The 26,347-nt window shown below is 43.7% G+C and overlaps 1 protein-coding gene across 4 annotated transcripts in view; it reads right to left on the bottom strand.

Moving 5' to 3' along the window:
• ABAT (4-aminobutyrate aminotransferase) overlaps positions 1-26,347 on the bottom strand; it is a 712,333-nt gene that overhangs the window by 223,970 nt on the left and 462,016 nt on the right. For all 4 annotated transcript variants that reach the window (XM_086941270.1, XM_086941269.1, XM_086941268.1 and 1 more), the window contains exons 4-5: positions 22,498-22,527; positions 17,674-17,791 (exon numbers count right to left, since the gene is read on the bottom strand). In XM_086941270.1, coding sequence (XP_086797396.1) covers positions 17,674-17,791; positions 22,498-22,527 — 148 coding nt within the window. The remainder of the gene's footprint in view (positions 1-17,673; positions 17,792-22,497; positions 22,528-26,347) is intronic.

The following is a 26,347-nucleotide window of genomic DNA, read 5'->3' as shown; positions in this document are numbered from 1 at the left end:
ATGGAATACGGGAAAGAGAGTCAGTGTCTAGTGGCCTCTTCTTCCTGCGTAGAATTGTGACTTCAACAGTCTCAGGGTTAATGTATATTTTTGCCTGGTCGTCTGCTGGGTCAGGATGGAAGAGCTCTTCCTCCACTGTTCTTGGTGGTGACTCCTGTGGGTCAGTACCACCTTCAGCTTCGACGATTCTCGTTGCCTTAGTGCTTTTCTTCAGCTCGGGCCCTTTTTTAGGGTCGGCGCGTGTTTTTGGGTCGACCGTGTCTTTTGGTTTGACACTTTTCTTGTGCTGGACAGGTTTCTTTGGTTGGCTGTCCTTTACCGAGTCGATGGTCTTTTTCGGATCGACTGGTGTTTTCGGAGCACTTGTCTTCGGGTCGATAGCCTTTTCCGGGCGGATTGGAGGCTTCGGTACGGCACCCTTTCAGTCGACAAACTTCTTTGGTTCTGCGACCTTTGGCGCAGCTTGCTTTTTTGGCTTGACGTCTCTTTTGGTGTCGGCGCCTTTCGGCTGCTTAGTGTCCTTTCTGGGCTCGACGACCTGTTTGGGGTCGATGCCGTTCGGCTCGACGGCCTTTTTTGGGTCGACTGTTTTCTTGGGGTCGACGCCTTTAGGCTGCGCGGCCTTCTTCGGGTCAACGTTTTTATTCGGGTTGACGCTTTTGGGCTGTACGCTTTTGTTCGGGTCGACGGGTCTTGGGTCGACAACCTTCTTAGGTTCTGGAACCTTCTTCGGGATTGCGGTACTTGGCCCTGGGGTCTCTGAAGGCTTAGGTTTCGGTTTTGGAGCCGAGCCGGACGGCGGGGCTGCCGAATATTTCTTTTGATCTTGGCTAAGGCCTTTTGGCGATGCCTCGACCGGAGCCTTCGGTAACGGGGCAATTGGTGTCCGGGGCAGTGTACTCACGATTTGCCCCGGTGGGATCTCGTCATCGGAGTCAGAGTAGTCCTCGACTGTGACGATCTCTAGTTCCAAGTCTTGAGCTTCTGGAACTTCCTGCTCATCATCAAAGATGTTGTTCGGTTCCGGTGCCTGTCGCTGCATCTCTTCCCTAGCGGCACGTCGATTCCGTATGGTTTTCTTCGATCGAAAATGGGTGCAGGCCGGGCAAGTTTCTTCCTTATGGTCTGGAGAAAGGCACTTGTTGCATACTGAATGCTTGTCAGTATGCGGGAACTTGGAGTGGCATTGTGGGCACCTTTTAAACGGGCTCTTTTCCATCGACAGTAGGTCCACGTGGCGTCGAAAAGGCCCAACGGCCCGCGTCGATGACCGAATCAGGATGGAAAGCTTAATCGAGTCAAGAGGTACCGAGCGAGAACAATACCGTCTAGGTCGAAGGCCTTTTGGCCTCTAGAAAAGTTTTGTTTCGATTCCTAAGTTGGAGTGTAGGAATAACATCCGAACCCAATGGCGGAAAAAAACAATCTGAGGATGGAGTAGATGCCCATGCACACTGTAGTCCAGGGGAGGAGTCACCTATCTCGTAATACTTCGAAGACTCTTGCAGGACAACAAAGTGCAATCATCCGGACCCAACACTAGGCGGCGATCTATGCACAGATATGAATCCTCGAATATATGATTAACATATCACAACAATTACCCGATTTATTTGCAGTAACAAGCCTGCCAACTCACACGGTGCCACCATGTGACACACAATATCTGCTCCCTTCACACGGTTGCCCGGTGAGGAACCGATATCACACTGTGGCAGGGAAAACAAGCTGATTCCAAAACCTGCCCATGTCAGAGGCTGAGCACAAGTACTCTGTGATCCAGTGGTTCGGAATAAGTCTATCTGTCTCAGCAAACTTTATTACCTACCCTACTCCAGCCTCAACTATTATATAGTCATTTCTGATAAAGGCCTACCTCGCCAATTGGGAAACGAAAAGAAGGAGCTTAGACATAAGTAGTATGAGGAGTGTATGAAGTAATATGAAGTAAAAGCCCAGGCAGAGCAAACAAGAAAGCAATGAAAAGGTCTACCAAAGCAAACATTGCTTTTTTTCTCCGTCCTCTTGCCCCAAGCATATTGAATATGAGAAAGAACCCTGGTTCTACTTCTTGGTATAACTGGTCAAGAATGACCTAAGAAGTGCTGACCCTTCAATTAAACAGGAGGTCTGCAGTGGAGTGACAGAAATATTGTAGTCCATCAGGCTGAAGGCAGTGGTCGGGTTGACCAGAATCAAGGCAATGCACTAGGTCTGGACTTTGACAGTGGGCAGGTCTTCTATTATGTTCTTTGTCAGAACCTCTGAGCCAACGGGCCAAGCATGAGCTACTGTGTCCAACAGTAGGTGCTAGGACCTGACCTACTAAGGGCTGGCTACACTGCAGTCAGATATCTGGTAGCGTTCTCTGCTGCGGTCTCTGTTGCAGTCATGGCAATTAATTGCAAATTCATTAATGTGGGCATTCATCCCTGGCCACCAGTATGTCTCTTAATTCTAGTATGGATTCAGAGATCCCTTGATGTATCAGACCCTCTTCCAAATGTGCTTCGTGTATCAAAGCTACTCTACGTTTCCTGTTTGGAATTACTCTGTACCCCCACTCCAGGGATTCGAGCAAAGGGAACGGACTTGGAATCAATTATGTATGAATTTTCGAGTGGATATTTTTGTGGTAACGCTGCACCGCTGCCTTTGCTTGTGGCATTGACAGCTAGCATTATTTTGCCGTCTATTTTTGTTTTAGTACGAGTGATTGCAGCTAGGGAAGCTGTTTGCACAGCTACCTTTGCGGCTTCATCAGCCAATGAATTCCCTTCAACGTGAACGCCTTCACGCTGATGACTCAGTGTATGGATCACGTGAGTCTTTTGTAGTTCTTTATGTAATTGAGCTACTTGTTCCCAAAGCAACTTATGCTTGATTGTGCCACCTTTTGCGTCTTTAAAACCATTTTGAATCCAATTCTGCAGGTATTCATTGTAAGATTGAACGTAGTAATACGAATTGCACACTATGAGTGTGGGGAATTAGCGATCCGTATTTTCAAGCGCCATCTTGAATGCTTGTAGTTCAGCTCACTGAGCTGTACAATCTCCAAGAGATTGCGTTTTTGTGACCATAGGTCGGAATTTAACAATCGCACACGCAGCACTACATGCGTGTTTACCCCCAATTGCGGGCTGTGCTGATCCATCTGTATAAATTATACATTTGTACTGTTCTAGAGGCAGAATCTCAGCGAGCAGAGGATATCCTTGTTCGTATTGTAGAAATTCTTGAGTTTTCAAGTAGGGGTCAAACACGTATTTAACGTCTGTTGCAGCAAGAGAGTTAACCCATTGTATCCATCTCGGATGTAAAGCCTTTGCATTCGCAGTGCTTGCTTTTGTCACTGCCTCTAAGGCAGGTACAGGAGTAACGACCATTATTCGTTTTCCCTGTTCGAGGGCTTTCTCTTTTGCTACCTCAGTTTGAAATGCTGTCAGAATTTTTTCTGTAGAAGTGAATTTCATTTCAGCTTGTGTGTACAAGTGTGATTTATAAGCAATTGGTACTTTTTCACTTTCATTAAAGATTAAGTACGTAAATCCACATCATCCTGGGATGATTCTGCTTACAAGGTTGCAAATGTTTACGCATGTCTGTAAATGTGTTGTTGCTAACATGTCCGTTTGCACTGAATGCAAAATTTCTGTGTGTTTTTGAGTCCAATTAGTAGTTTTGAAACCAGGTTTGATTAATTTGTAGAGAGGTTTAACCCTTTTTGCATAATTTAGAATGTAAGTTCTTCCGAAATTTAGGAAACCTAGAATTGACAACGTTTTTCAGCGTTTTTGGAGGTTGGAGCAGTGCACACTTTTCTGAAAAGTTGGCTGCCAGGCTTTTGCCATCACTTGATAACTTGTATCCTAGAAAAAGGACGTTGAGGTGGGCAATTCTTGATTTCTTAAAGTTGAATTTATACCCGTCAGAGGCGAATCCAAGTATAATGGTATTCACTTTGTTCAAGTGCCTATCCAAGTCATTGTCTGTTAGATATATGTCATCGACATAAGATAATGCCTCATCATCATGCGTTTGTAGTAACTCTGTTACTCTAGCTGAAAATAACCCTGTACTATTCTTGAATCCCTGGGGGAGACGACAGAAGTGACGTTATGTCCCCATAATTGAGAAAGCTGTCAAGTACCTGCTTTCAGGTGCAATGTTTTGACAAAAGAAACTGTTAGAAATATCTAATGTGGTTTTATATTTTTTACGCACAATGTTATGCATTTGTGCGGCACTATGTCCATTTTGTACTGCAAAGGTTTTGCAACAAGAGTTTAAATGTCTGTAGTCCAAAACAAGACGATATGTATTTTCTGGTTTGGAGACAGGAAACAAAGGATTGTTCATTGATGAGGTACATGTTTCAATCACCCCTTAGTATTCAAGTTGATCTAATATCTCCCTGACCTGTTTCTTAGCCTCTTGCTTTACTGGATACTGCCTTTGTGCAGTTGGTTGAGTTTTTAACTGGATTTTATGATGAGGGGAATCCTCATTCCATCCCTCATGATTTTTATTTAATGCTGGAGCCTGTGTTAAAGCCCATTTTCTGGCATAGGTGTATTTTAAGTGAATTGGAATGTGATTGGAGAAGGCTGGCATAATGATGTCTTTGCCATGTGGGCACTCACTGACAAATTTTGGTGGCCAGTCTTTTTCAGCTAGAGGAATGTCATAACTCTTAGAAAGCTTCTCCATAAAGAGTGCTCTTATTTTCCTAGTTATGTCCCCCTCCATCCGGAGTGTTACTTCATATAAATTATGGGGTACACTAACCCTGGTATCGGCAGTTTCAACGTAGATGTACTCATTCAAGTCCACTGTCTCCAGATGATCCTTGAAGATCTTGCCAGCTATGGTGACTTCTGCTGCGCTATCCAGCATTGTCTGGGCCCACTCCCCGTTCTTGAGTTGTGTCAAGATCCTCGGCATGTCTGATTTTTAGACCTCCTACCTTCTTTTTGGTGAATTGGGTTTTCTTATTTTTTTTTGGAACGTGTTGATCGTCTTTGGACTTCACACGTTCTTCCTTGTGTTCTGACCGTTCTCTTCTTTCCGATTTCTGTGAGGAAGTCTGAAAGGTATGTGAGGAAGTCTGAAAGGTATGAGAGGAACATGTATCAGTATATTGATATCTATTAGGTTTTTTCAAATTATCGCTGTTCTTGGGGTTATACGTCTTTTCAGAGGGCTCCTTTTGAGGAGACCTTCCTTGGGACTGAGAACGCTTCTCTTTAGAAGATTGTTTAGTGTTCTCCCACTTCTTTTTAGGAACTGTGAGAGTGTTTTTAATAAAGACCTTTTCAGGACTTTCAGTTAGTTGGGGTTTAACTGGATTCCCACCCAAACTATCTCTACCTAGTTCTTCACAGGATTTTTCAATTATTCTGGCCAGTTCATATGGTTGCTCAGTTACATCAAATTCTCTTATTTTTTGGCGGATCGCCACAGATGCATCTTCACCTTTAATATTAGCTAATATTATTGTTGAGACCTGTTTGAAATCTTTCAATAATTTCATACCTAGATTTAAAGCAGGCTTTGCCCCGTATTCATTTTGAATCTGTTTCAGGACGTCTGGTATTACCGCCATAGACGGATGCTATCATCATCCTGGAAAACTTAAGGAAAACCATCACTATAAAGCTTATAACAAATGGCCTATCACCAAGAGGTGGTAGGGTAATGTGTTTTTGTATAGATTGCAGCCAAGACTGTACCCCAAGTGTCACAGTCCTCCAGGTGTGGATCGATCCCCATTGGTAAACAGATTGTTAAAATTCTGTGTTTCTCATGAGGGGTAGTATCCGGAAATACTGCCTTGATTTGAGTAATTTTTTGAGCTATCCAGAATGGAATTTGTTCCCGTTTTGCGGGCAATTTACCAATGACTGATTGTATAGTCTGTGGTGTGATTTTATTTGTGCTCCCCTGGTGAGGGGTTTGTTGTGGAATCCTTATAGAAGGTTGGACTGTTAGAGTCCGCATGACATATTGAACAAATTGTTAATGTATTTTGATTAGTTGTTTTAGTTGAACTACTAGTTCAGCACCCGTCATTTCTTCAATGGCAGGGTGTGGTGTATAGCTGGCTAGTACCGGCTATGTTGCTCCTGGTCTACCTAGTGGACCGAGCCTGGTAATGTGATTTTGATGTTGTAGGGCGCCTTTAAACCAGAGCGCATGCTCTCGGTATGTTAGTGGAATTTCAACATCCTCGAAAGGAGTGTAATCCGTTGGAGGTTCCTATTCTTTGTAGAAGTGAAACACTTGTGATACTGCATTTGCTTCAGGCAGGGAAGAAAATCCATGAATAGAATACCTCTGTATGCCGATAGTCATGTGCTTCTATGACAAAAATTACCCTACCACCTCTTGGTGATAGGCCATTTGTTATAAGCTTTATAGTGATGGTTTTCCTTAAGTTTTCCAGGATGATGATAGCATCCGGGTTGTCTTGTTCAAAACCTGTAACTTCTAGCCCGGTTGGGTTGCAGTTCTGGCAGCTCCACTGGTTGTGTTGTTGCCTCTTGTAGCTCTACCGTTCTCGGTTTCGCTGTCCGACATTTTGTTGACTGAAAGTTTGCAGAGCAAGTTTCAAGGAAACAAAGATAAGGTGTACAATATTTTAGAACACTGTATCCTTCAACGTTGAACAAACCAAAAACTAATACATAGAATTTTCGTCCTACTCAGTTATGGCGGATATTTTATCCTTTTACCCACTCCAGACGTCTATTGGAGTATTTTAAGGGAAAAAGGGGTCTCTGTGAAAAGCACGACTGAGCTACTTTAGTATCTAGCGTGAAATTAGTGCCTTACCAAACGTTGGGCGCCATGTAGTGTAGTTCCTATATTCCCAATAGGCTCTGCGCATTGGAATAATATATCCTATAGATTTGATGTAGGGCTTATGTCTACTAGGTCTCTATTGAATATATTAGACTTAATTGTGAGTGCCAGCTAGCTCAGAGGTGAATAGAAACTTTCTTGAATAAACAAGAAGGGAATAGTTTCTGACAACTGCATAAACATAACAACTTTGTTTCCCCAAAAATAAACGTATCTTCATAATCGTGGAAATAATAGATAGATATTTTACTCAGTCAACCGTGCATGCTTCGTTTCATCAGAGGTGCAGATAAAATAGAGAGACTGGCATTTTCAATAAAAGGGTTTTATTGAACAGTCTTCTTTTTCATGCAAGTAAAGTGAACTGCTACAATCGTAATACAGGCAGCAAAGTATAATGCGTACAGCGTGAAGAGTATTATAAAATAATACTGTAAAAGCATTGTATGGTTTCTAAACCATAAATAAATACATACATCATTAACAAAAGCCAAAAGTACTCAACTGGTGCTTCTAAAATATGCCTACCCCGATGTACCTAACCTAAGTCTAGTACGAGGGAAGAAGTAAGTGTGTTGTAGCATAGGTTTAGTTTCTTTGCCAAGAATCTATCCAAGATTTCTCTTTAGGGTCTAATCAGCTCAATACCTTAGTTTAGAATGAAGGAGGTCTGGAATCTCTGCCTTGGGACTCGATTTCCCAACACCCCACGAGGAGAGCTTGGAAACACTGGAGCTGGATTCTCAGTGAGAGAAAGGACAGCTTCTCGATCAGTGCATAAGCTGGAGGGTCGGCTTCCTTCGGCACTTGCTGTAGCGAGCTGCGTCGGGCAAGTAGAAAGTCGAGCTTCTCCGAACCACTGTGTCTTTGCTAGAGCAAGCAAAAGCATATTTATACCTTGAAGGTGCCTAGTTTGACGTAAAGTCGGGCATAATAACGTCAGTACAGAACCCCAAGGGAATGGTACTTCTCTGAAAGCTCCATGAGTTACCGGACAAATCAATATTCAAGCAAGGGGATGTCCCTGACTGCTTAAGCCGATTTTCCAAGAAATCGTTGTGGCTTTCTGGTACGAGTGGAAGTATGTATACCCAGAGGGATAAGGAGGTACTGAAGACCAGGATGTCCTCCTAAAGAGACATATGAAGAAATGAGCCCAGATTCTGGGTTCGGAGACCTGTCTCGTGTGGTGGCTAACTACAAACTAAAGTCTAAGTGTAGCTGAAAAAGAAAGAAAAAATGTCTTTCTTTAGTCCCCTCACTCACCGGAGTTTCCTTACGGAGACATGCTTCATCATCGGGGCCATCCCAGTTCTCTACGAAAAGGGGCGTGCTGCGACTTGCGAACTACGTAGGAGCACTGTAGTTGTGAAGGACTATGTGTGGTGCAGAAAAAGTGGAGTGGGAGAGTTAAAAATACCGTGCTAGTGGGCCTCAATGTTTTATTTTGCTCCTAGACTGGTATGTTAAAAATGGCGTTATACTGTACACCGACCAATAATGTAGGTAGGTTCAGTATATGGTCAACATGTTTCACGCTACCCCTAGCGTTTCATCAGGACCATACGGTCCGAGGGGAAGCAGCTAGGTAATACTGCGCGGCGTTGCTGAATAGGAACATTGTTTCCACCGAGGCGACACCGCCCCTCTCAGAGACCATGATGTGCTATTAAGCACCTACAAATGTTCTTCAGTGAGTAATACATTCGCCATAAAGGTCTCGCGTATGTATTCTGAACCACGCATGTATCTGAGTAGAGCAGCGTCATTCACTGTAAATACTTTTTTTCACTAATGAATTCTTAACCCTAATTTAGGTTTCTAGGAGTGGCATATACCGGGCTGGCCCCTGTATGCTCCTGACGAAACGCTAGGGGTAGCGTGAAACATGTTGACCATATACTGAACCTACCTACATTATTGGTCGGTGTACAGTATAACACCATTTTTAACATACCAGTCTAGAAGCAAAATAAAACATTGAGGCCCACTAGCACGGTATTTTTAACTCACACACTCACCCACTCCACTTTTTCTGCACCACACATAGTCCTTCACAACTACAGTGCTCCTACGTAGTTCGCAAGTCGCAGCACGCCCCTTTTCGTAGAGAACTGGGATAGCCCCGATGATGAAGCATGTCATCGTGAGGAAACTCCGGTGAGTGAGGGGACTAAAGAAAGACATTTTTTCTTTCTTTTTCAGCTACACTTAGACTTTAGTTTGTAGTTAGCCACCACACGAGACAGGTCTCCGAAACCAGAATCTGGGCTCATTTCTTCACGAGTGAAAGTAGCCATCCCTGTATTTGGACTGCATGGGCTATGTCTAAATATGGGTATAGTTTCTATGCCTATATTAGGGCAATGTGATTTATACCTATTTAATGGCATGAATCGGGAAATTTCGCTCGGATCCTAAAACGCCATACAACAGTGTAGAGACACCTGTGAAACATACGAGGGGAAGAGCTACACAAAAGCAAAAACAAAAAACGCAGATTGAAGCTCCAAGCAACCAGGCCTCCTGATAAACCCGATCCTGAATCTAACAAAGGATTGGCCGCAAATCAAACTCATAGCAGTGGTAACAATGGTAATCACACTAGCACGTAGTTGGCGGATGATCCCGACCAATGGAAGCGATTGGAGACTCTGATGACTGCTCTTCTGGGGCCCCTTTTATGTAGACTAGGGTCAATTGAAGAAAAATTGCTGTCACTTGGGAACTCGGGGAGCATTGTCCCTAACCAAGGGACATGTAGGTGTGCATGTGTCGCTCAGGAGGAACCTGCGGCTCCAGCCTCATTACCCGTAAATGTGAATATGGAGAGGAAAAATGGGGATATCGAACAGGCTACCGGGAAAAATGTTATGGACAATAAATCCCACATGTATATTCGGAAGTAACCAGACCCAATGCTAGTATTGTTGCTAGGGGGACGAGGGAATCGAGGACAGGGTCCATATGCAATCCCTCAACAGGTCTAGCAGACACTGCAAGGTCAGAAAGGGGAGAAAGGGGAGACAATGCACGTCCACAATTAAAAGAGATGTCCTCTCAAAGTGTGCATAGTACTCCAGGCTTACCAGTTTTAGATTTACCCCCGGACTCATGCCTGTATACAGCTGTTTTAACTGGTGTCCCAGCACATCTAAGCCAAAAAGAGAAACCCGTGATACAACTGATTAACAAGGTGGCGCATTGGATGTGTAGGAATGTGGGGTTCAATATCAGAGATTATAGACAAATTTTGATGGCAAGGAGGGTGTCCTGGATCAGCAGAACCAGGAAAGCCTTTCCGGGGGACTGTGTGATTGCGACGCTTAGGCATCCTGATCTTGTGCGCAAGACTCTTTTTCAGAGTAATGGGTTTTATCAAGCTGAGTTAGATTCATGCATTAAATTGCTCCCGTTGGGCTTCTTCTATAGACCTTTGCCCTATTTGAATCAACATCATAGAGATGTGTGTCAACAAGAGGGTGCAATTGGGTGGGCCAACGCACCATCGCCAAATAGCATCTTCGCACCACTCAGAGACCTAAATGATATTGACTGACTAGGTTCATTGGGGGAAGCTGATAGAACTCGTAATACTCCTGTTATTAACATTGATCTAGGGAGGAGGGGAGAAGAGATCATCTCAGGGACAGTGGAAGGCCAAACCATTTGTGCTCAACAGGTTCACACAGAAATGTTTCTATGTCCAATAGTATCCAGGCAATTGCTAGTGTAGAAAGGCCAAACGGGAGAGAAATTAAAATTGTTTCCTGGAATGTAGCAGGCCTAGCCACTAAATGTAAGAATGCGCAATGGCTACTGTACATACGGGATTTCCAGATAATTTGTTAACTAGAAACATAGGAACCTGTAAACAATAACTTTTTTGGGGAGGGATATAAAACCTGCTTTTGTCCGACACGTAAGGCAACGTCAGGGAGAGCCATGGGAAGGTTGGTTATATATGTTGATCTTACATTACAGGGTAGATGGACAGACTTGGCCTGGGGTTCCGAGGTTGTGCAGGGGCTCACTTTTCTTACTAAAGGTTACAGGTTACTTTTTACAAATTTTTATAATGCAACATCATATGGACAGGGTTTTGCAAGCCTGCACGATTTGAACGCTAGACTCACACGGATGCAGGAGCGAGGGTTGATCGCGTTTCAGTTCATTTTAGCAGGTGATTTTAACTGCCACTTGTGTCCAAACCTAAGAGCATCCTGTGGGGATTGGTCAACTTGTATGTTTGAGGACGGCCCACACATGTCACACACAAAGGACGGCAGGGAGCTCTGCGGCTTATTAAACATGCACGCGCTAACATATACTATGGACCTGATCAGACAGGATAAATTGGTTAATCCCACATTTAAAGGCAGAGGATGTGCCTCTTTAATTGATTATATTTTTGTCTACTTCACTCAGAAATTGTGTGTCTAGGTTTAGTATCAGTTACAGTGCTTTTAGCAATCACAACCCCCTTGCATTATCCTTGGTGGATGCTTGCCACCACCATGAACCACCTGGAATGGGAGGGGGGGGGGGGGCAGGGACACGGACCAGGGTAGGAGGTTACGTTGGAGACAGGTCAATGGCGAGGCCTTTTATAGATCTCTTTTAAAAGAAGGTGAACAGGTAATTTTAAGGTGTCTAGCCCTAGAAGTGGAAGGTGCAGAATTATTCGAGGCTTTCAAAGACGTTGCCCAAATAGTTGATACCTTGCTGAGAGCCCCAGTGCTTAGGGCCATAAGAGATAACCCGAGATGGTTTGATCCACAATGTTCCTGCGCTCTCAGAGAGCTGAAAGATGCCCTAAAGACCTCCCCAAGAGATAGGGACTGGGTGACCGTCTACCGAAAAAATTACAAGCTAGCTGTTAAGGGACACAGAGGTCAATAACAAAAGCAAGCCTGGGACGGCTTGACAGAGACAATAACACTAAAGGATTCCACCACTTTCTGGAGAGTCATAAATAATTCTTGCTTTCAAGATGCTAATAAACCCGGGCTGAGTAATAACATCCTGCCGGAGTAATGGTTCGAGCACTTTCAAGGCCTTATAATTACCATCCAAGCACGGATCAGCTGCAGGAGCTTAATGGGGAGCGGGGGACACCCCCACTGAGATTCTCATTGGGTGAGGTCAAAACAGGAATTGAGGGTCAAACCAGGAATAAGGCCCCTGGCCCAGATGGGATCCCACCTGACCTTTTCATAAACAACGTTGACCTCTGGGCGCCAATCCTGACTAGGGTCATAAAAGCAGCAGTGGACACAGTAATGCCAGCATCCTGGTCCACAGCCACGATTGTCCCCATCTTTAAAAAAGGTAATAAGGATGTTACAATGTTACCGCCCGATTTCTCTCACTGATGTGTCAGCGAAGGTATTAGGACGAGTGGTTTTAAGCAGGCTGACTGACTCGGCTGATGAGCACCAAGTCATAACGGATGTTCATTTTGGTTTTAGGCCAGGTAAATCTACCACTGACCAATGCCTTAACCTATACCTTATCTCAGCCAAATATACAGTAGTCAGTTTAGGGATGATGTATCTAGCATTTATGGACTTGACTGCAGCCTTTGACAGAGTCAATAGAGGGAAATTGTGGGCAATAATGGGTGGGCTCGGCGTGGACCCTGGGCTTATTAACATCTTTAAAAACTTGCATTTGAATACCACTACTGCGGTTAGATACAGTCAGGGGGGGGGAAAGCAGAACCCTTTACGTGCTCCAGTGGTGTCAGACAGGGCTGCATACTAGCTCCCTTTCTGTTTACGTTATACATAAACAATCTTGATCACACTAAGCAGGCAGATACCCCAAGGATAGGTACCCGTGGGATACCAGTTCTGCTTTATGCAGATGATGCTGTACTCCTTGCACGCACCCCCAGAGGCTTGCAGCTCCTAATAGAGAATCTGGATTTGTTCCCTAACTTGGCAAAATCTTATATCATGGAAGTGGTCAAAAAGCCAGGTAAAACCTATAATTACACAATTGGATCTCAATGTTTAGGAAAGGTACATTCCTTTTCGTATCTGGGGGATTTTATTTGATGGGCGATTACATTTTAAATATGTATTTGGAAAGTAAATACCGAACCATGACCAGATGTACCAGATCAATAATGAACTTTGCACAAAGGCTGGGACGGTGGTCCCCAGAGCAGATCCTGAAACTATATTGATCTATGTGCTGTGCTAAAGTGCTGTATGGTAGCAAGGTGTGGGGATTCATTGAGGCGAACCAATTACAAATAGAGGAGAATAAGTATCTCAGGCGTCTGTTAAAAGTCCCCCAGAGCACGCCAGCCCACACTGTGCATGAAGAATTGGGTGGCTGTTATATTATGGATAGGTGGGCTGTCAATCCCCTAGTTTGTTGGGTAAAGACCTGGGCAGATGAGGAGGCGGCTTTAAGCAGGAAGGTTATAGAAGATTGTCTCTCCCTGGACCATGGACTCAAAATCCCCTGGCTAAAACATATGAAGGAGTCCTTTGAGAAAAATGGATGTGCAGATTTATTTGCTAACCCTTCGAAAATAAGCATGCAGGATAAGGCTCTGGTCAAGGACCGATTCTTTAAGTGTGCTTTGTCGCTTTGGCAAGATAGAGAGCTGACCAAACGGTCTGTGAGAGAATATTTAGTAGCCAGGTCCACCGAGGGCATTGAACCATACCTGTCCTGTATAAGCAGTGCCCACAATAGATTTAAAATGACCCGGTTTAGGCAAAATCTTTTGCATCATGTCTTAGCAGAGCCGGCAGCATTTACACCGCACACAGAGATGAAGGGGCCCTGTGGCTGCGACCACAGGTCTCCACAGGACACCCTTCACTTTGTTTTACTTTGTCCATTTTATCTACGTCCCAGAAGACTTTTTCTGAAGGGTATTTTAACCCCTTCCATGCTGCCATCGGCCATGACGGCAGCACTACCTCCCCAGTGCTGCCGTCGGCCAATGGCCGACGCGGCCCCGCCCGTTTTGCGGAAGTGCCGCACTGCCGCGAAATCGCGGCAGCATGGAAGGGGTTAAAAAAGGCCGGATTCAAACAAGCACGGGTGGCACATTTATTTTTAAAGTTGGCCTCAGATGCTTTTACACTTTTTTGTGTTACTAACTTTTTAAGGGCTGCATTTAGACTAAGGACCACAAGGGGTAGCGTTAACTAAGCCTGTAGATGAGTTGGATTGATGAGGGACATGTTATAAGTGATGTGCATGTTTTTATTCATATATTGAAATTGTATCATGTAGATTTTAGATTGATGAACTGTTTTTTTGTTTGTTTAAAGTTTGTACTGTAGCCTCCATTGATAAACTGTCACTTTTATGGTATTTTTATATACTGAATAAATAATGTTTTTATATATATATATATATATATATATATATATATATATATATATATATATATATATATATATATATATATATATATATATATAATATTCAGTCATTGGTAAATGCATGGGCCGTATTTCAGTCCATCAACTGTGCTACAGGACTCAAGCAAAACTTTACTGACGAGGCACAAGCAGTGGAAACTGCTTTGTGCTTTCTTGTGTTCCTGTTTGGACAGGGACTGGCCCGGCAGCAGTGGCTTAGCACAGGCCCCCGCAGCCCCTCCAGTGGGGGGGGGGGGAAGCTCTAGGGTTCCCCTTAGCACAGTTTTCTGGCCGGTGAGCTCCCGATTGAGTCTGGGAAGGGACCCTCCAAGTACCTTTCCGGGGGGGGGGGCTCAAGTTTTGTTACCCCAGTGCCTCGAAGTTTGGTCTGAAGTATTTCTACTGCATTGTATATGGCTGGTCTCTGCCTAGAGTAGCACTGTCTGTGGGGGAGAAAATGAATGAACGCGATTAATTCCAGCACTTCTACCATCACTTTTTGTTTGCTACAGTAAACTATGAAAGCACGAAGCAGGTTACACTCCACCATGGTCAGCAGAAAACATTTGTGTACAAGGGGGTATAGAACGACAGCATGATGGAATGTTGAGCCAGGTACAAGAGTCCAAAGATGTGATAAAGATATATTAAAAATAAAAGAGTCTAAAGATCTGTTGTTTTGAGAAGCAATTTTCAGTTTTGCCAAAAGGTGGTACTATGTTCCTAAAACATACATGTGATAGACTGAGAGGGAGGAGCAGGTACCAGTGGTTTTGTGAAGATTGCCAAAGACACACAGGCATGCCATCTGTTTTTACTCTCAAGTTGTGCCTATCCCTTCCAGCCTGTGTTATGTACTCCCTCTTCTATATGCTGTATCTACTCTTATGAATATTGTACTTAGGTGTTATTGCAAGGTTTATGTTGAATATCTCGGGAAGAGGCAAGAATTTCCAATTCACTTGAGTGGTGGCTGAGTTGTTTCCAGTGCAGTTCCGGTTGCAATGTAAAAACGTGCTTATGTTGCCCAGAAAGCGCACTGTCTTTAATTCATTCACTACTGCTGATCAGAATGTACATGTTTGAGCATCTTAAATGCGTTGGAGTGTGAAGTGAATGCAGCCACTCTAATCTCACCCACACATATTTATTTTGCGGTTTGACAGAATGGGAAGTAAGCAGGATGAAAAAAGTGGGTGGTGTTTAAAAGGGGCTTGGTTTAAATAGCGTAATTAGAAAAGCTTTCCAAGGTGCCTGGCCTATGTAAATTGGTGTGTGGCTTAAAATGGGTGAACTAAAATCCTGCAGTTTCCTCGGCGTGCTGTTTTACTAGTATTTTGGTGTCTCTCTGTGGGCATTCATGTTATTGCATCCAGACAATCACACAATAACAACACACACCAAAAACAAGCCACCTTTTGACTTTACAAGTGGCTATTAGCAGTATCAACTAGAACTGAAAATGTTTCAATTCTGACAATGTGAGACTTAATTAAACCTTACTAAGGCTCGTTGAAAGGGTAGTGGTATTTGGAGTGTCTCAATCACACCTGTTCTTCTCTTCACACCACTTTCCTCTGCAGTCTCTCACTCAATTAAACACTTGCACACTTTTCATATCAACATCTTTCAGAAATCCTCCCCCTGCGTATTTCACGCCTCACCTATTTCTCTGCAGCACCCTATTTTCACTCTCTCCTACAAGAACTTAATTGCATCTCCTTCACTTCGCCTCCCTCTCACAAAACACACCCTCTCACTTATAAGCACTGTGTTTTCTTTTACTTTCTCCCTCTCAATATTTTGAGAGCTTTGAACCTCTTTCACACAGTTTCGTAAAGACATACAAGTATCATTGGCACCCTTGACTATTGCTCTGGCTGCTATGCAAAGAGGCCAAGAATTGAATGAGCATGTGGCTGAACAGCTTTAAGACTGACTGATGGACACTGCGAGAACCATGCACTACATTCAACCCCAAAGCCACAAGTCTCAACCGTGGCCCATTTTAAAAATCCAACCACAACCTGCACTCACACAGACTCCTAGAAGCAACTTAGTCCACAGTAAGCACTATACAAGAGTAATGTGTGATAATAAAAAAAATTACAGAAACACAACTTGGAAAAAGCAAACACTCTTCGGGAATGGAACATTATTAAAATATGTGACGTACTCGTTAAATAAAGAGCTAGTATGAATGGTTTTACAGAAATCGTTGAGGGTATTTTCCTGTAAAGCTAGGGACACAAATATAGGGCCCCGGGGGACCCGTGTCATGGTCAAGTTTTAATTATTGCCAGGTCCCGTAGGAACCCGGCCCACTTAAAGCCCTGGTAATAGAGCACTTTCACAAATCATAGACAGGAACAATGTATACCTGTGCCTTCTTCGAATGGGTGTGGGCGGGGAGTGGGGTAATACCGGAAATCACCTACTATTGAAGAAAACGACTTGAATACTTCCAATACCAGACCCAATAGCCATCACCGAGGGGAATGTGTTGATAAAAGCTGACAATATAGGCTGTGACCCACTTGTGAGGATATAGTCAGGGCCCAGTATTGAAGGATTTGTGACCGTGCCAATGTGGGAGGAGTGCTAGATGGAAGAACAAATATGAAACATGTCACTTATGTATTGGAGTCAAAAGAGAGAAATGCAGAACCGGGAGAAAGAAAGCGGGAGGGAAAGATAGGAAAACAAAGATCTATGGTGAAGCCATGGAGGGAAAAAACTGCAAAAGGGTGATAAAGAGACAGGAGGTATATGTAGGTAGTGGAAGAAAGAGGCATGAGGTGGAATCAAGACTAGACAGACTTTTTTTTCAGCACAGCTTGGCAATGCCGGAGGTGGGCTGCGGAAAATCACGGGGTTCCTGCACTTATATTTTACAGATTTAGCACTTCTTGGACTACAACGTATTAACCTTAAAAAGTAGACTAATACTTTTACTCCAACACTATCAAAAATATGGTAGAGAGGAAGGAAAAGGTCAGTTTGACAAGTTGGACAGTCTTGGGAATAAAAACAAGAGACTGGCTGCGGTTTATCGATACAGGAGGAAAATCCATGGGATATTCTAGTCTGTCCCGCAGGATTAACGAGGCGTCAGATAAATGACAGAACGCCCCCCTCGGTGTAAAATGGTAATTACCACTGCAGGGTTCTTAGAGGGATTCAATTCCTCGAGCCGGCCATGCGTGGCCGTTTCTAATTCCCATCGTTCAGCAGCACCTCAGTGTCCCAGATAAAAGACGCAGGGCGGCCCTCTTCATGGGGGTAATTAGCCACGTGTCAGCAGTTTCACGGTTTAATCAATTCTCCTTGAGCAGAGGTCAGAATACAAAGAAGAAGAAAAGGGCGGATGAAACGAAAGAGTCCCCTGCGTCAGGGAGCACGCGGCGCTTACCTATTGGAATGGAGGAGATCTGCGAGTACAGGTCCAGCATCCGGTTTCCGTCCACGTCCACCAAGTAGTTCCCGCGGCTCTCTTCATAATTGCAAAAGAAATGCACAGCATCGGCGTTCTGTGGAAACAATCAACAGAGGGAGCTTGAGCGTCACAACATGCAACATCGTACAACATTCAGAGGCGTTACCGAGGCCCCCAGGGTTTCTGTGTTTTTGGAGGGAACACCCTCACCTCTGTTCTAAGCCATGCCACGTGCATGTCTTGCAGAGTGCGAGCAATGGCATGGAATAGGAAATAATTAAAAGCGCGGTAATCCACTATGCTTTACCAAGCAGGCCCCTGCAGTGTGTGTGTGTGTGTGTGTGTGTGTGTGTTGAAAACACTGATAATTTGTAGGATAGATGCACAGCTGTTGTTTTTTGTTAGTGCTAAGCAAAATGTTTGGCTCCTGTTTTTGGTGCTCCTAGAGGTGACGTCGAGGGTCCGACGGCGTCATGAAACATTAGTAATTGTGAAACTAGTGAACCTCTAGTTTCATCCTTTTTGTGCACACATTTTCGTTGTCTTTCCAATAGAAAAAGACTTCCACTCTGTTTTTGAATTGTTCATAAGTATCTTTTTTAATTCATTTAAGGTGTTATGATTCTTCTTTTAAACATCAAGTCGTTGACATATAGGTTTAGGTTTTAACCTCATAAGCATCAGACAATGTCATTTCAAAACATCCAATGCATTTCGGGCATTGTTAATATGCCCTTCATCAGGGAACAGACAAAGCCTTTCCTCGCGAGTGAGGGGGTGAATCTGTGGTATCAGTTTGGCGTGCTTCGGTCGGTTGGTATCCTTCTAAACGACCTGTCGTTTAGAAGGATACCAACCGACCGTTTAAAAGAAGAATCATAACACCTTAAATGAATTAAAAAAGATACTTATGAACAATTCAAAAACAGAGTGGAAGTCTTTTTCTATTGGAAAGACAACGAAAATGTGTGCTCAAAAGGGATGAAACTAGAGGTTCACTAGTTTCACAATTACTAATGTGTGTGTGTTGAGCCCATTCTGCAGGAGGGACCCGTCATTGTGCTTGACACCATAGGTAGGATATTGAAACACACTAAGGGGTACGTGACCCGTGGTGGCAAAGCCAATCCAGTTTATAGGGGTGCGGAATGCCAAGTCAGTTTGATTTTGATGATGAATTGGTTAGAGTAGTCATACCCCTTATACTTAGGGCATGATTTAGATCTCAGTGGATGGAAAACTCTGTTACAACCATGACGGATATCCGGTCCGACGTATTATTATGATCTCCATAGGTCAAAGTGGGATCGTAATATAGCGGACGGGATATCCGTAACAACGTATTCCCCTCCGCCAACATCTAAATCAGGCCCTTAATGACGCATCAGTACGAAGTCCGTTTAATTCTGAAGGGGCCAGAAGCAGTAGTGGCCCCATTGAGATTTTAAGTTCAACAGGAACATGGCAGCTTGATTTTGTTTTACCAAAGAAGCTAAAATCGCAGTATGAAACTCAGGGATAAAATGAGGATTTATTGGTGTAATTGTATCTTAATTTATAGAATTACATGGTAATTTCTTATTTCCAAAGGAATGCTCAGGGTCACAGTTGTAATCCCAAAATAACACAGCCCACAGGAGCTATCAGTCCCCTCAGTGTTGGTATCTCCGTGGTTGGAGTTACTTGAGGTATTGGGGCACTCATAATAAGGCCAATTGCGTCAGTCACTTCAACTGAAAACAGACCTTACGCCCTGCCCTCTTTCTCTAATAAAACATACCAATACTCCATAAATGATGGGTGGCGGTGTCAAAACATGTACTGGCTTTCGTTTTGTGAAGCAATTAAAAGCATGACAACCTTTATATTAGTATGTTGGAACTTTTCATTGCAGTGTATGGATGACTGGTGTTACATCGATATCTAATACACAGAAGTTTGAGTGATCTATGATGTCACTCCGAAACCCCTACGTGAAGAGCATAACCATGTTTCACTTTTAACTCATGTATAATTTTATATTATGTATGTCCCCCACCCCCGAAATTATCTGGCTCTTCTTTCACCTGCTATGCAGGGGCAGAGGAGTACTGGTGAGCCGTTCATAACACGACCTCCCCCAAGTCCTAAATGAACAAAAAAATATCTGGCCTCAAGCCACCCATCAACCATCTCACCCCCCACCTTGCCGAATGTATGTATTTTGAATTCCATCAAAGCACAAATCCAGCACTGCGCTGATAGACTCTTAGGAAGCTTTACAAGGCCAGCTTTGAATTCCTTTGTGACAAAGCAACAGGGGAAAACAACTTTTGTTTCCCACTGCTGCTACGTCATTACAGAAAACAACCAGCATTAGAATCTGCTATTCACGGCAATGACACTCAGTGAAAGCCTTACACAACATATAGAATAATAAACAGATAGATGGCTGCCAAATTACACCCATGTGATCCAAGTGACATCAAATGGACAACAGATAACGCCCACAATTTTTTCTGGTGTGTGGCCCATTAGAATTCTTTTCCACGGCTCAGCTGAGATCATGTATTTTGGGGAGAACTCAACATTAGCAAAATTGTTCTATTTGAATTCCACCTGCTCAAGTCAATTAAACTTTCTGTACCCGAGTTGATTTTAGGTGAATATATAATTGTAAGACTTTTCCTCTGAAAATTTCACAAAGTTTCTATTAAAACTTTTGACACTTTGTTAAATCACAAGGATGCTTAGTTTTAAAAGAACACATGGTGAAGGCTTTTACCAGTGGATCTCTGCAAAAAATATTTGCATGTATCTTCTATAGATACCCTTTCAATTGGAATGAAACTTTGCTGCAAGCTAGGCTGTACAATGTTCCTAATACATGCAACTTCACAAAATGCATCAAGTGTGATCTTTGTACAACTTTGGCATTAAGATTTTAATTCCTTACTTAACTTTAACCTAAAGCAGGAGTAAAAAAATGAAACGGGGAGAGAGGTGGAGGAAGAGAAAGGTAGGAAAACAGCGACAGTGGAAAGAGTTGAAAGGAAGGGATGAAAAAGAATATTAAAGTGTTAGATAAAACTATTGCAAAGAGTCAGGTGGTGGAAGAATGCAGCAGGTGGATATACGACTAAGCAGTGGAGCAGCATAATTTTGGCTTCACTCTTTTTATGTTTGACTAGGCCATACGTGTATATGTACACCTCATGTATGCGTGTGACTTAATATCATTAACATGTGGTGCACTGAACAGCTACGGAAAGTGCTTTTACGGTGTAATCACAATATTCCTGCAAGTGTGCATTACTTTAGAATAACATTGAATTGCAGCTCCCATGTATATCTGCATTTTTGGGAGTTGAATAATATTGTTAATTCTTATATATTCACATACTTATTTGAATAGTATTCTGCATTTATTTGATAACAGCATGTATATCTATAACCATGCATTTAAATGTGTACTGAGATGCTTGCCCTGTTAACTTGACCAAAGGCATTAACATTATAATTTTATGGAAAGGCATGGGGGCCAATATAATGCACTATCTCCTTTATTGCCTCATACACAGCAGCAACATATAATTCGAATAGAAGATCTTTAAACATTCTAGAACACTTAGAACATGCATACAATCACAGAACTCACAGCTAACTTCCTTCTTTGTGTTGCTGTTCATACACAGATAAGTACATCGTAAAATACTTAAGCAGTGTATGGTAGTATAGAAGTTGGTTTATGGTATAAGTGATGGATGGATTTTAATGTAATAGTAGGAGTATATGATTGACTTTGAAAATGGATTTCCAGAATGCGTTAAGGGTTAGAAAGGAACTGAGCAGTGTGGGTCAGTTTACATTTGAAACCTCAGGATACATGAGGAGCGGCGAGGAGCATTCAGACAGGGCAGCACTTATTTTGCTGCCTGAAATGTGTTGTTATGTACAGTGTATTTTTAAAGAGGATGTGAAAAATGCAAATAGTCATTAGGGCTGGTGCAACAGCAAACATGGTAGTCTGCTGACCCCAGGAGGCCACCATCCCTATAATGGTTGTGATTCCTGGTGGGTAGCGAATTGAAAACCCCCGCATTAATATTCATGAGCTAGGTCTATTTGTGACCCACTAGAAATCAGTAATTAGCAAACCAAACTATTAAGACATAGGTCGGTTTGCAAAATAGCATTCTGGTCTCAAAAATCCTAGTTGGAAATTGTGATAAGTATTTTGCAACCAGAGTTCAGTACATCTGGCCCCAGGTACTAAGCAAGTGAACAGTGGGAATACCATGGTTGGACAGCTCTTAGAAACCCACTCCTTTCTCTGGCCGATGAACCCTTGTGAAAAGATCTTGTGCTACAAAAAAGACACATATAGAAATAAACAAGTTCTTGATGAAAATATCATGGCAATGTTGAGGGAATTTGTGCACAATACCTGTACATCCCACCTAGATTCTGGGTTGAAAGCACTATTTATCATAAATACAATAATACTGGTACATGGTCATGATTAACTTTACTTCTATAAAATTAGATTTTTTCTATCTATTTTCGTATTTGGTTTTCCCTTTAGCACCAATCAATTATGGGGCATTAGGGTCTGATTTAGAGCTTGGTGGACTGGTTACAACATTACAAATGTGACGGATGTCTCGTTCACAATATTACAAGTGTCAATGGATGTAATGCATTTGTAATACAGCAGACGTGATATCCATCACGTTTGTGACGTAGTACCATGTTCGCCGAACTCTAAATTGGACCCTAAATTGTCAGCTATGAAACCCACCAACCAAATTAAGAACTTACCTGAATTTCACTCAGCTGCTTCATCAGCTCCTACAAAGAAACAAAGAACAGGAAGGTGAAAAACTCATCTTAATCACTGTATTTATTTTCATTTTGACATGTTTATTTGCAAAGGAACAGACGTGGAATTCTCTCGCAATTTTCCCAAGTGAAATATCAATAGGTCAAACCTGTTGATATATTATGAGAAAAATGCTAACCAAATACAAGTATAAATGAATTTTGGTGCTGAAAACAAAAATCTGCATACAATTTCGGATTTTAAAGCGGCAATCTCTTAATGGGTGCAATTTGTCACACCTGGCAAATTCTAAACCCCAGGATATTGTCTTTTACAGTGAGAGATACATATCTATCCTTACAATCCAGAGCCCTGGTAATAAGAGCCAACTATTGTTCATCAGGTCCTTCTCGCAATGCACTGCTGTTTAAAGCTTCCAATGAAAAATTTAAGGGGAAACGAAAATTCCAATGAAACCAGGAGTGACCAACTTTCCACTCCACTAAGAAATAAAACACTTAGGGGCTTATTTACAAGCCTCTTTCGCCGCCGGTGCGTCACTTTTTCCCATTTTAAAAGTGGCGCACCGGCAGCGCAAGCGGCTTTACAAGCCCCTTGGAGCAATCAGAAAAGTTATGAACATAAACTGTTGTACTGTTTCCTGCTTTGCTTACAACTATTGGGGTAGCAAATGCTAGCCCTAACTTGTCTTTCGGTGCCCTACTATGATTGCTATTTCTGGCTTCATGCAACAAAGTAGGACAGAAAGTAAACTCTCTTTACTTTTTGCACTGTCCTTCCACAGGACCAACAGCTGCAAATAGGAGGATGTGCAGACCTAAGACTGGGACAAGGGACCAGCCTCTGATGTCATGGGAGGTCAAATGATTAGTGATCTCACTTCTGTGAACCATGTTGTTTTAGTCTATTGACACCCAGGGAAATGTTTTCAATTCCCACCATCAAAACTGGGATGCAAGATAAGTGTGATTTTAGGATTCCCTAAGACAAGGGTGTCCAACCAAAAATGATCCATTTTGACTTAGAAACCGTGCTTAATTACAAAATACTTTGGGACCACTTTATGACAATCATTATGACAGTCATTTATGGGGATTTGAAATGCCAAAAAGGACTGTTGTATATTACTTGATACAGATCCAAATAACCTACTACACCTTGCACAGCCCGCTCTGAAGGCACACCACAGAGACGTGGCCGCATGTATAGTTTTCATTATGGCTGCTGTACTGCTTGGTGGAAGGGGCAGCACCTCAGGGTGATCAGTGGAAGCTGCTTAATTTTAAAGTGGTCCTGACGTTTTGCGATCACTCTTTCCTGTTAACAGCTCCTGTGTTCCTGGAGGGAGCTACTGCAGGAAAAAAAATATCCAATAGTGGCATACCGAAGTCGTATGTAAGACCTGCTCTGCACTTATGTGGTTCCTGGTAATGGACCCTCCTCAAACCCCCAGCAATGTGGCAGTCTCTACGATCTCTAGGAATTACAAAACTAATGTCCACCCAGATGCTGGAAGATTCTTCCCAGCACCTGTGGAACGTTTGAAAAGTTTTGATTTTCATGCAAGCCCTAGACAGCACAGACGCCAGAAGAAAATACATCAAACCTTTATGTTATGTGTTGTTATGTTACTGCCATTTGTATAGCGCAACAGCGGCTCCAGCAAAGGGGTGTCCCGGCGCTGTCAGCAAAGCAATAAGCACGGAGAGAAGGCAGACACTACACAATGGGAAAAAGATATGTTTTTATGGCCTTCCTAAAAGCCAAACAGTTAGTATGGCTTCGAATGTGAGTGGGCAGTGAGTTCGAAAGAAGGGATGCCCTGCTGCGGAAGGAACTGCCTCCTGCCCACACTCTCCGAAACCTCAGAACCCTCACCAAATGCTGGCCAAATAAATGAAGCTGGCGTGTGGGGACGTTGGGTGTGATTAGGTTGGCCAGAATACTAGGAGTGTTGAACTTTTTAAGAAAATTTTTTTGGGGGGGGCACCAATACGCAGAGTGGAGATACAAGGGCTCTTAGAAGGGGTGTAAAAAAACAACAAAGCCTCAATAAACAGCAAACGGTCTTTTAAAGACCTGTGAAGTACTCGGTGCGGCTGTGTGTGTGCCCGGGAAGCTGTCACATACGACGGGGGAGGGGGCTGAAGCCCTTTGAGCCCAATGGGTGTTGCGCGCCTGATTCTCACATTGAAAGCAGCAATATATGGGTTATTACTCCTCACGTTTGATGCAGGTAATGTGGAACTAAACTCATTGTGCTTGATTTCAATCACAGACAAAAGCAAAATATGGATAACTACCCCAAAAAAATTAGGAAAAATTAATATATGTACATCTGGATCCCATCTTGTCCAGTTAGTTTTATAAAGAGCTCCCTCTCAAAGAGGGTGAGCCCGCCCTGGTAGTATCATCTTACCAGGGTGGGATGAGGACCCCGATGATGAAGCATACCACAACTAGTGGGTGCAGCCTCCTCTTCCAATATAATTTGCCCTCTAGAATCAAGGTAGTTTTCACTGTGACAGGAAAGATTAGTCCCTTAAGGTCCTTTGAGGAAACTTTTGATAGGCGTTTTGAGTAGCCTTCTAGCTTTAGCCATCACACCTTGAAGCGTTTATTCTTTTTTAACACCAAAACAGCCTGTACGGGTTTTTAGGTCTCGCCTTTACCATTCCGCAGGAATGGGGAGAATTCAAGTCGGCAAAATCCTCTTCAAACCAAGGGCTTTCAGCCCCGCGGTTTTCTTGCAGTTCACGTGAATCACGTGAGCAAACATGCACGCGCATTCACGGCCAGGGCTTCTCCTCCCATAGCAGCACTCCTCCCACACCAGCAACTCCCCCCCCCACACCAGCACCTCCCCCCTCTCTCCCCGCAAACACAGCCTTGCCCTAGCAGCACTCCTCCCACACAGGCACCTCCCCCCTCCCACACCAGTCCCCTCTCTCTCCCCGCAAACACAGCCTTGCCCTAGCAGCACTCCTCCCACACCAGCACCTCCCCCCTCCCACACCAGCACCTCCCCTCTCTCTCCCCGCAAACACAGCCTTGCCCTAGCAGCACTCCTCCCACACCAGCACCTCCCCCCTCCCACACCAGCACATCCCCTCTCTCTCCCCGCAAACACAGCCTTGCCCTGAGAGCGGCATCCTGGGGTTCAGAATATGTCACCCGTCAGCCTCTGCCAGCACAGTTCTCAGACTTACAACCGTCAGGGGGAATGGGTAGCTATCACCACCCTACCATGCAAGACGGGCATGGAAAACTAAAGAAATATGGATTCATTTCTACTCTTTATTACCATCAGAGACTTGGGCGGGGGCAGGACTGTGTAGCTATCACCACCCTACCATGCAAGACGGGCATGGAAAACTAAAGAAATATGGATTAATTTAAACTCTTTATTACCATCAGAGACTTGGGCGGGGGCAGGACTGTGGCATTGTTCCTGCGCGCACAGCTGCGTGTGTGTAGTGCAGACTCAATAACTAGATCATTGCTGCTTCCAGGGTTTCCGTAGCTCGCATTGATTGACTGTTCTTGGCGCTCCTCAGACGTGAGTGCGCGGGATGCACCACGTCGAGCCGCGAGACCACTCTACAGGGTGAATGAAGCGGTGCCAGACGTCAGCACACGCAGCGTCACTGATAATCGATAGGTCCATTCACAAGCCTGTGACAGTGCCCTCCTCCTATCCATTCATACCGGGCCTTCCCGAGACCAGGGCCAGAGCGCGCGACGGGGACAAAACACAGCCTGCCCGAGGGCAGGAAGCGCTTCGAGGCGGAGGCACGCGTGCTGCGCAGAACTTTCAACTTCCCCTCG

The sequence above is a fragment of the Lissotriton vulgaris genome, chromosome 10, assembly GCF_964263255.1.
Source record: "Lissotriton vulgaris chromosome 10, aLisVul1.2, whole genome shotgun sequence".
NCBI lineage: Eukaryota > Metazoa > Chordata > Amphibia > Caudata > Salamandridae > Lissotriton > Lissotriton vulgaris.
The sequence above is the reverse complement of the archived record's forward strand: the minus strand, read 5'-3'. Positions and strand labels throughout refer to the sequence as shown.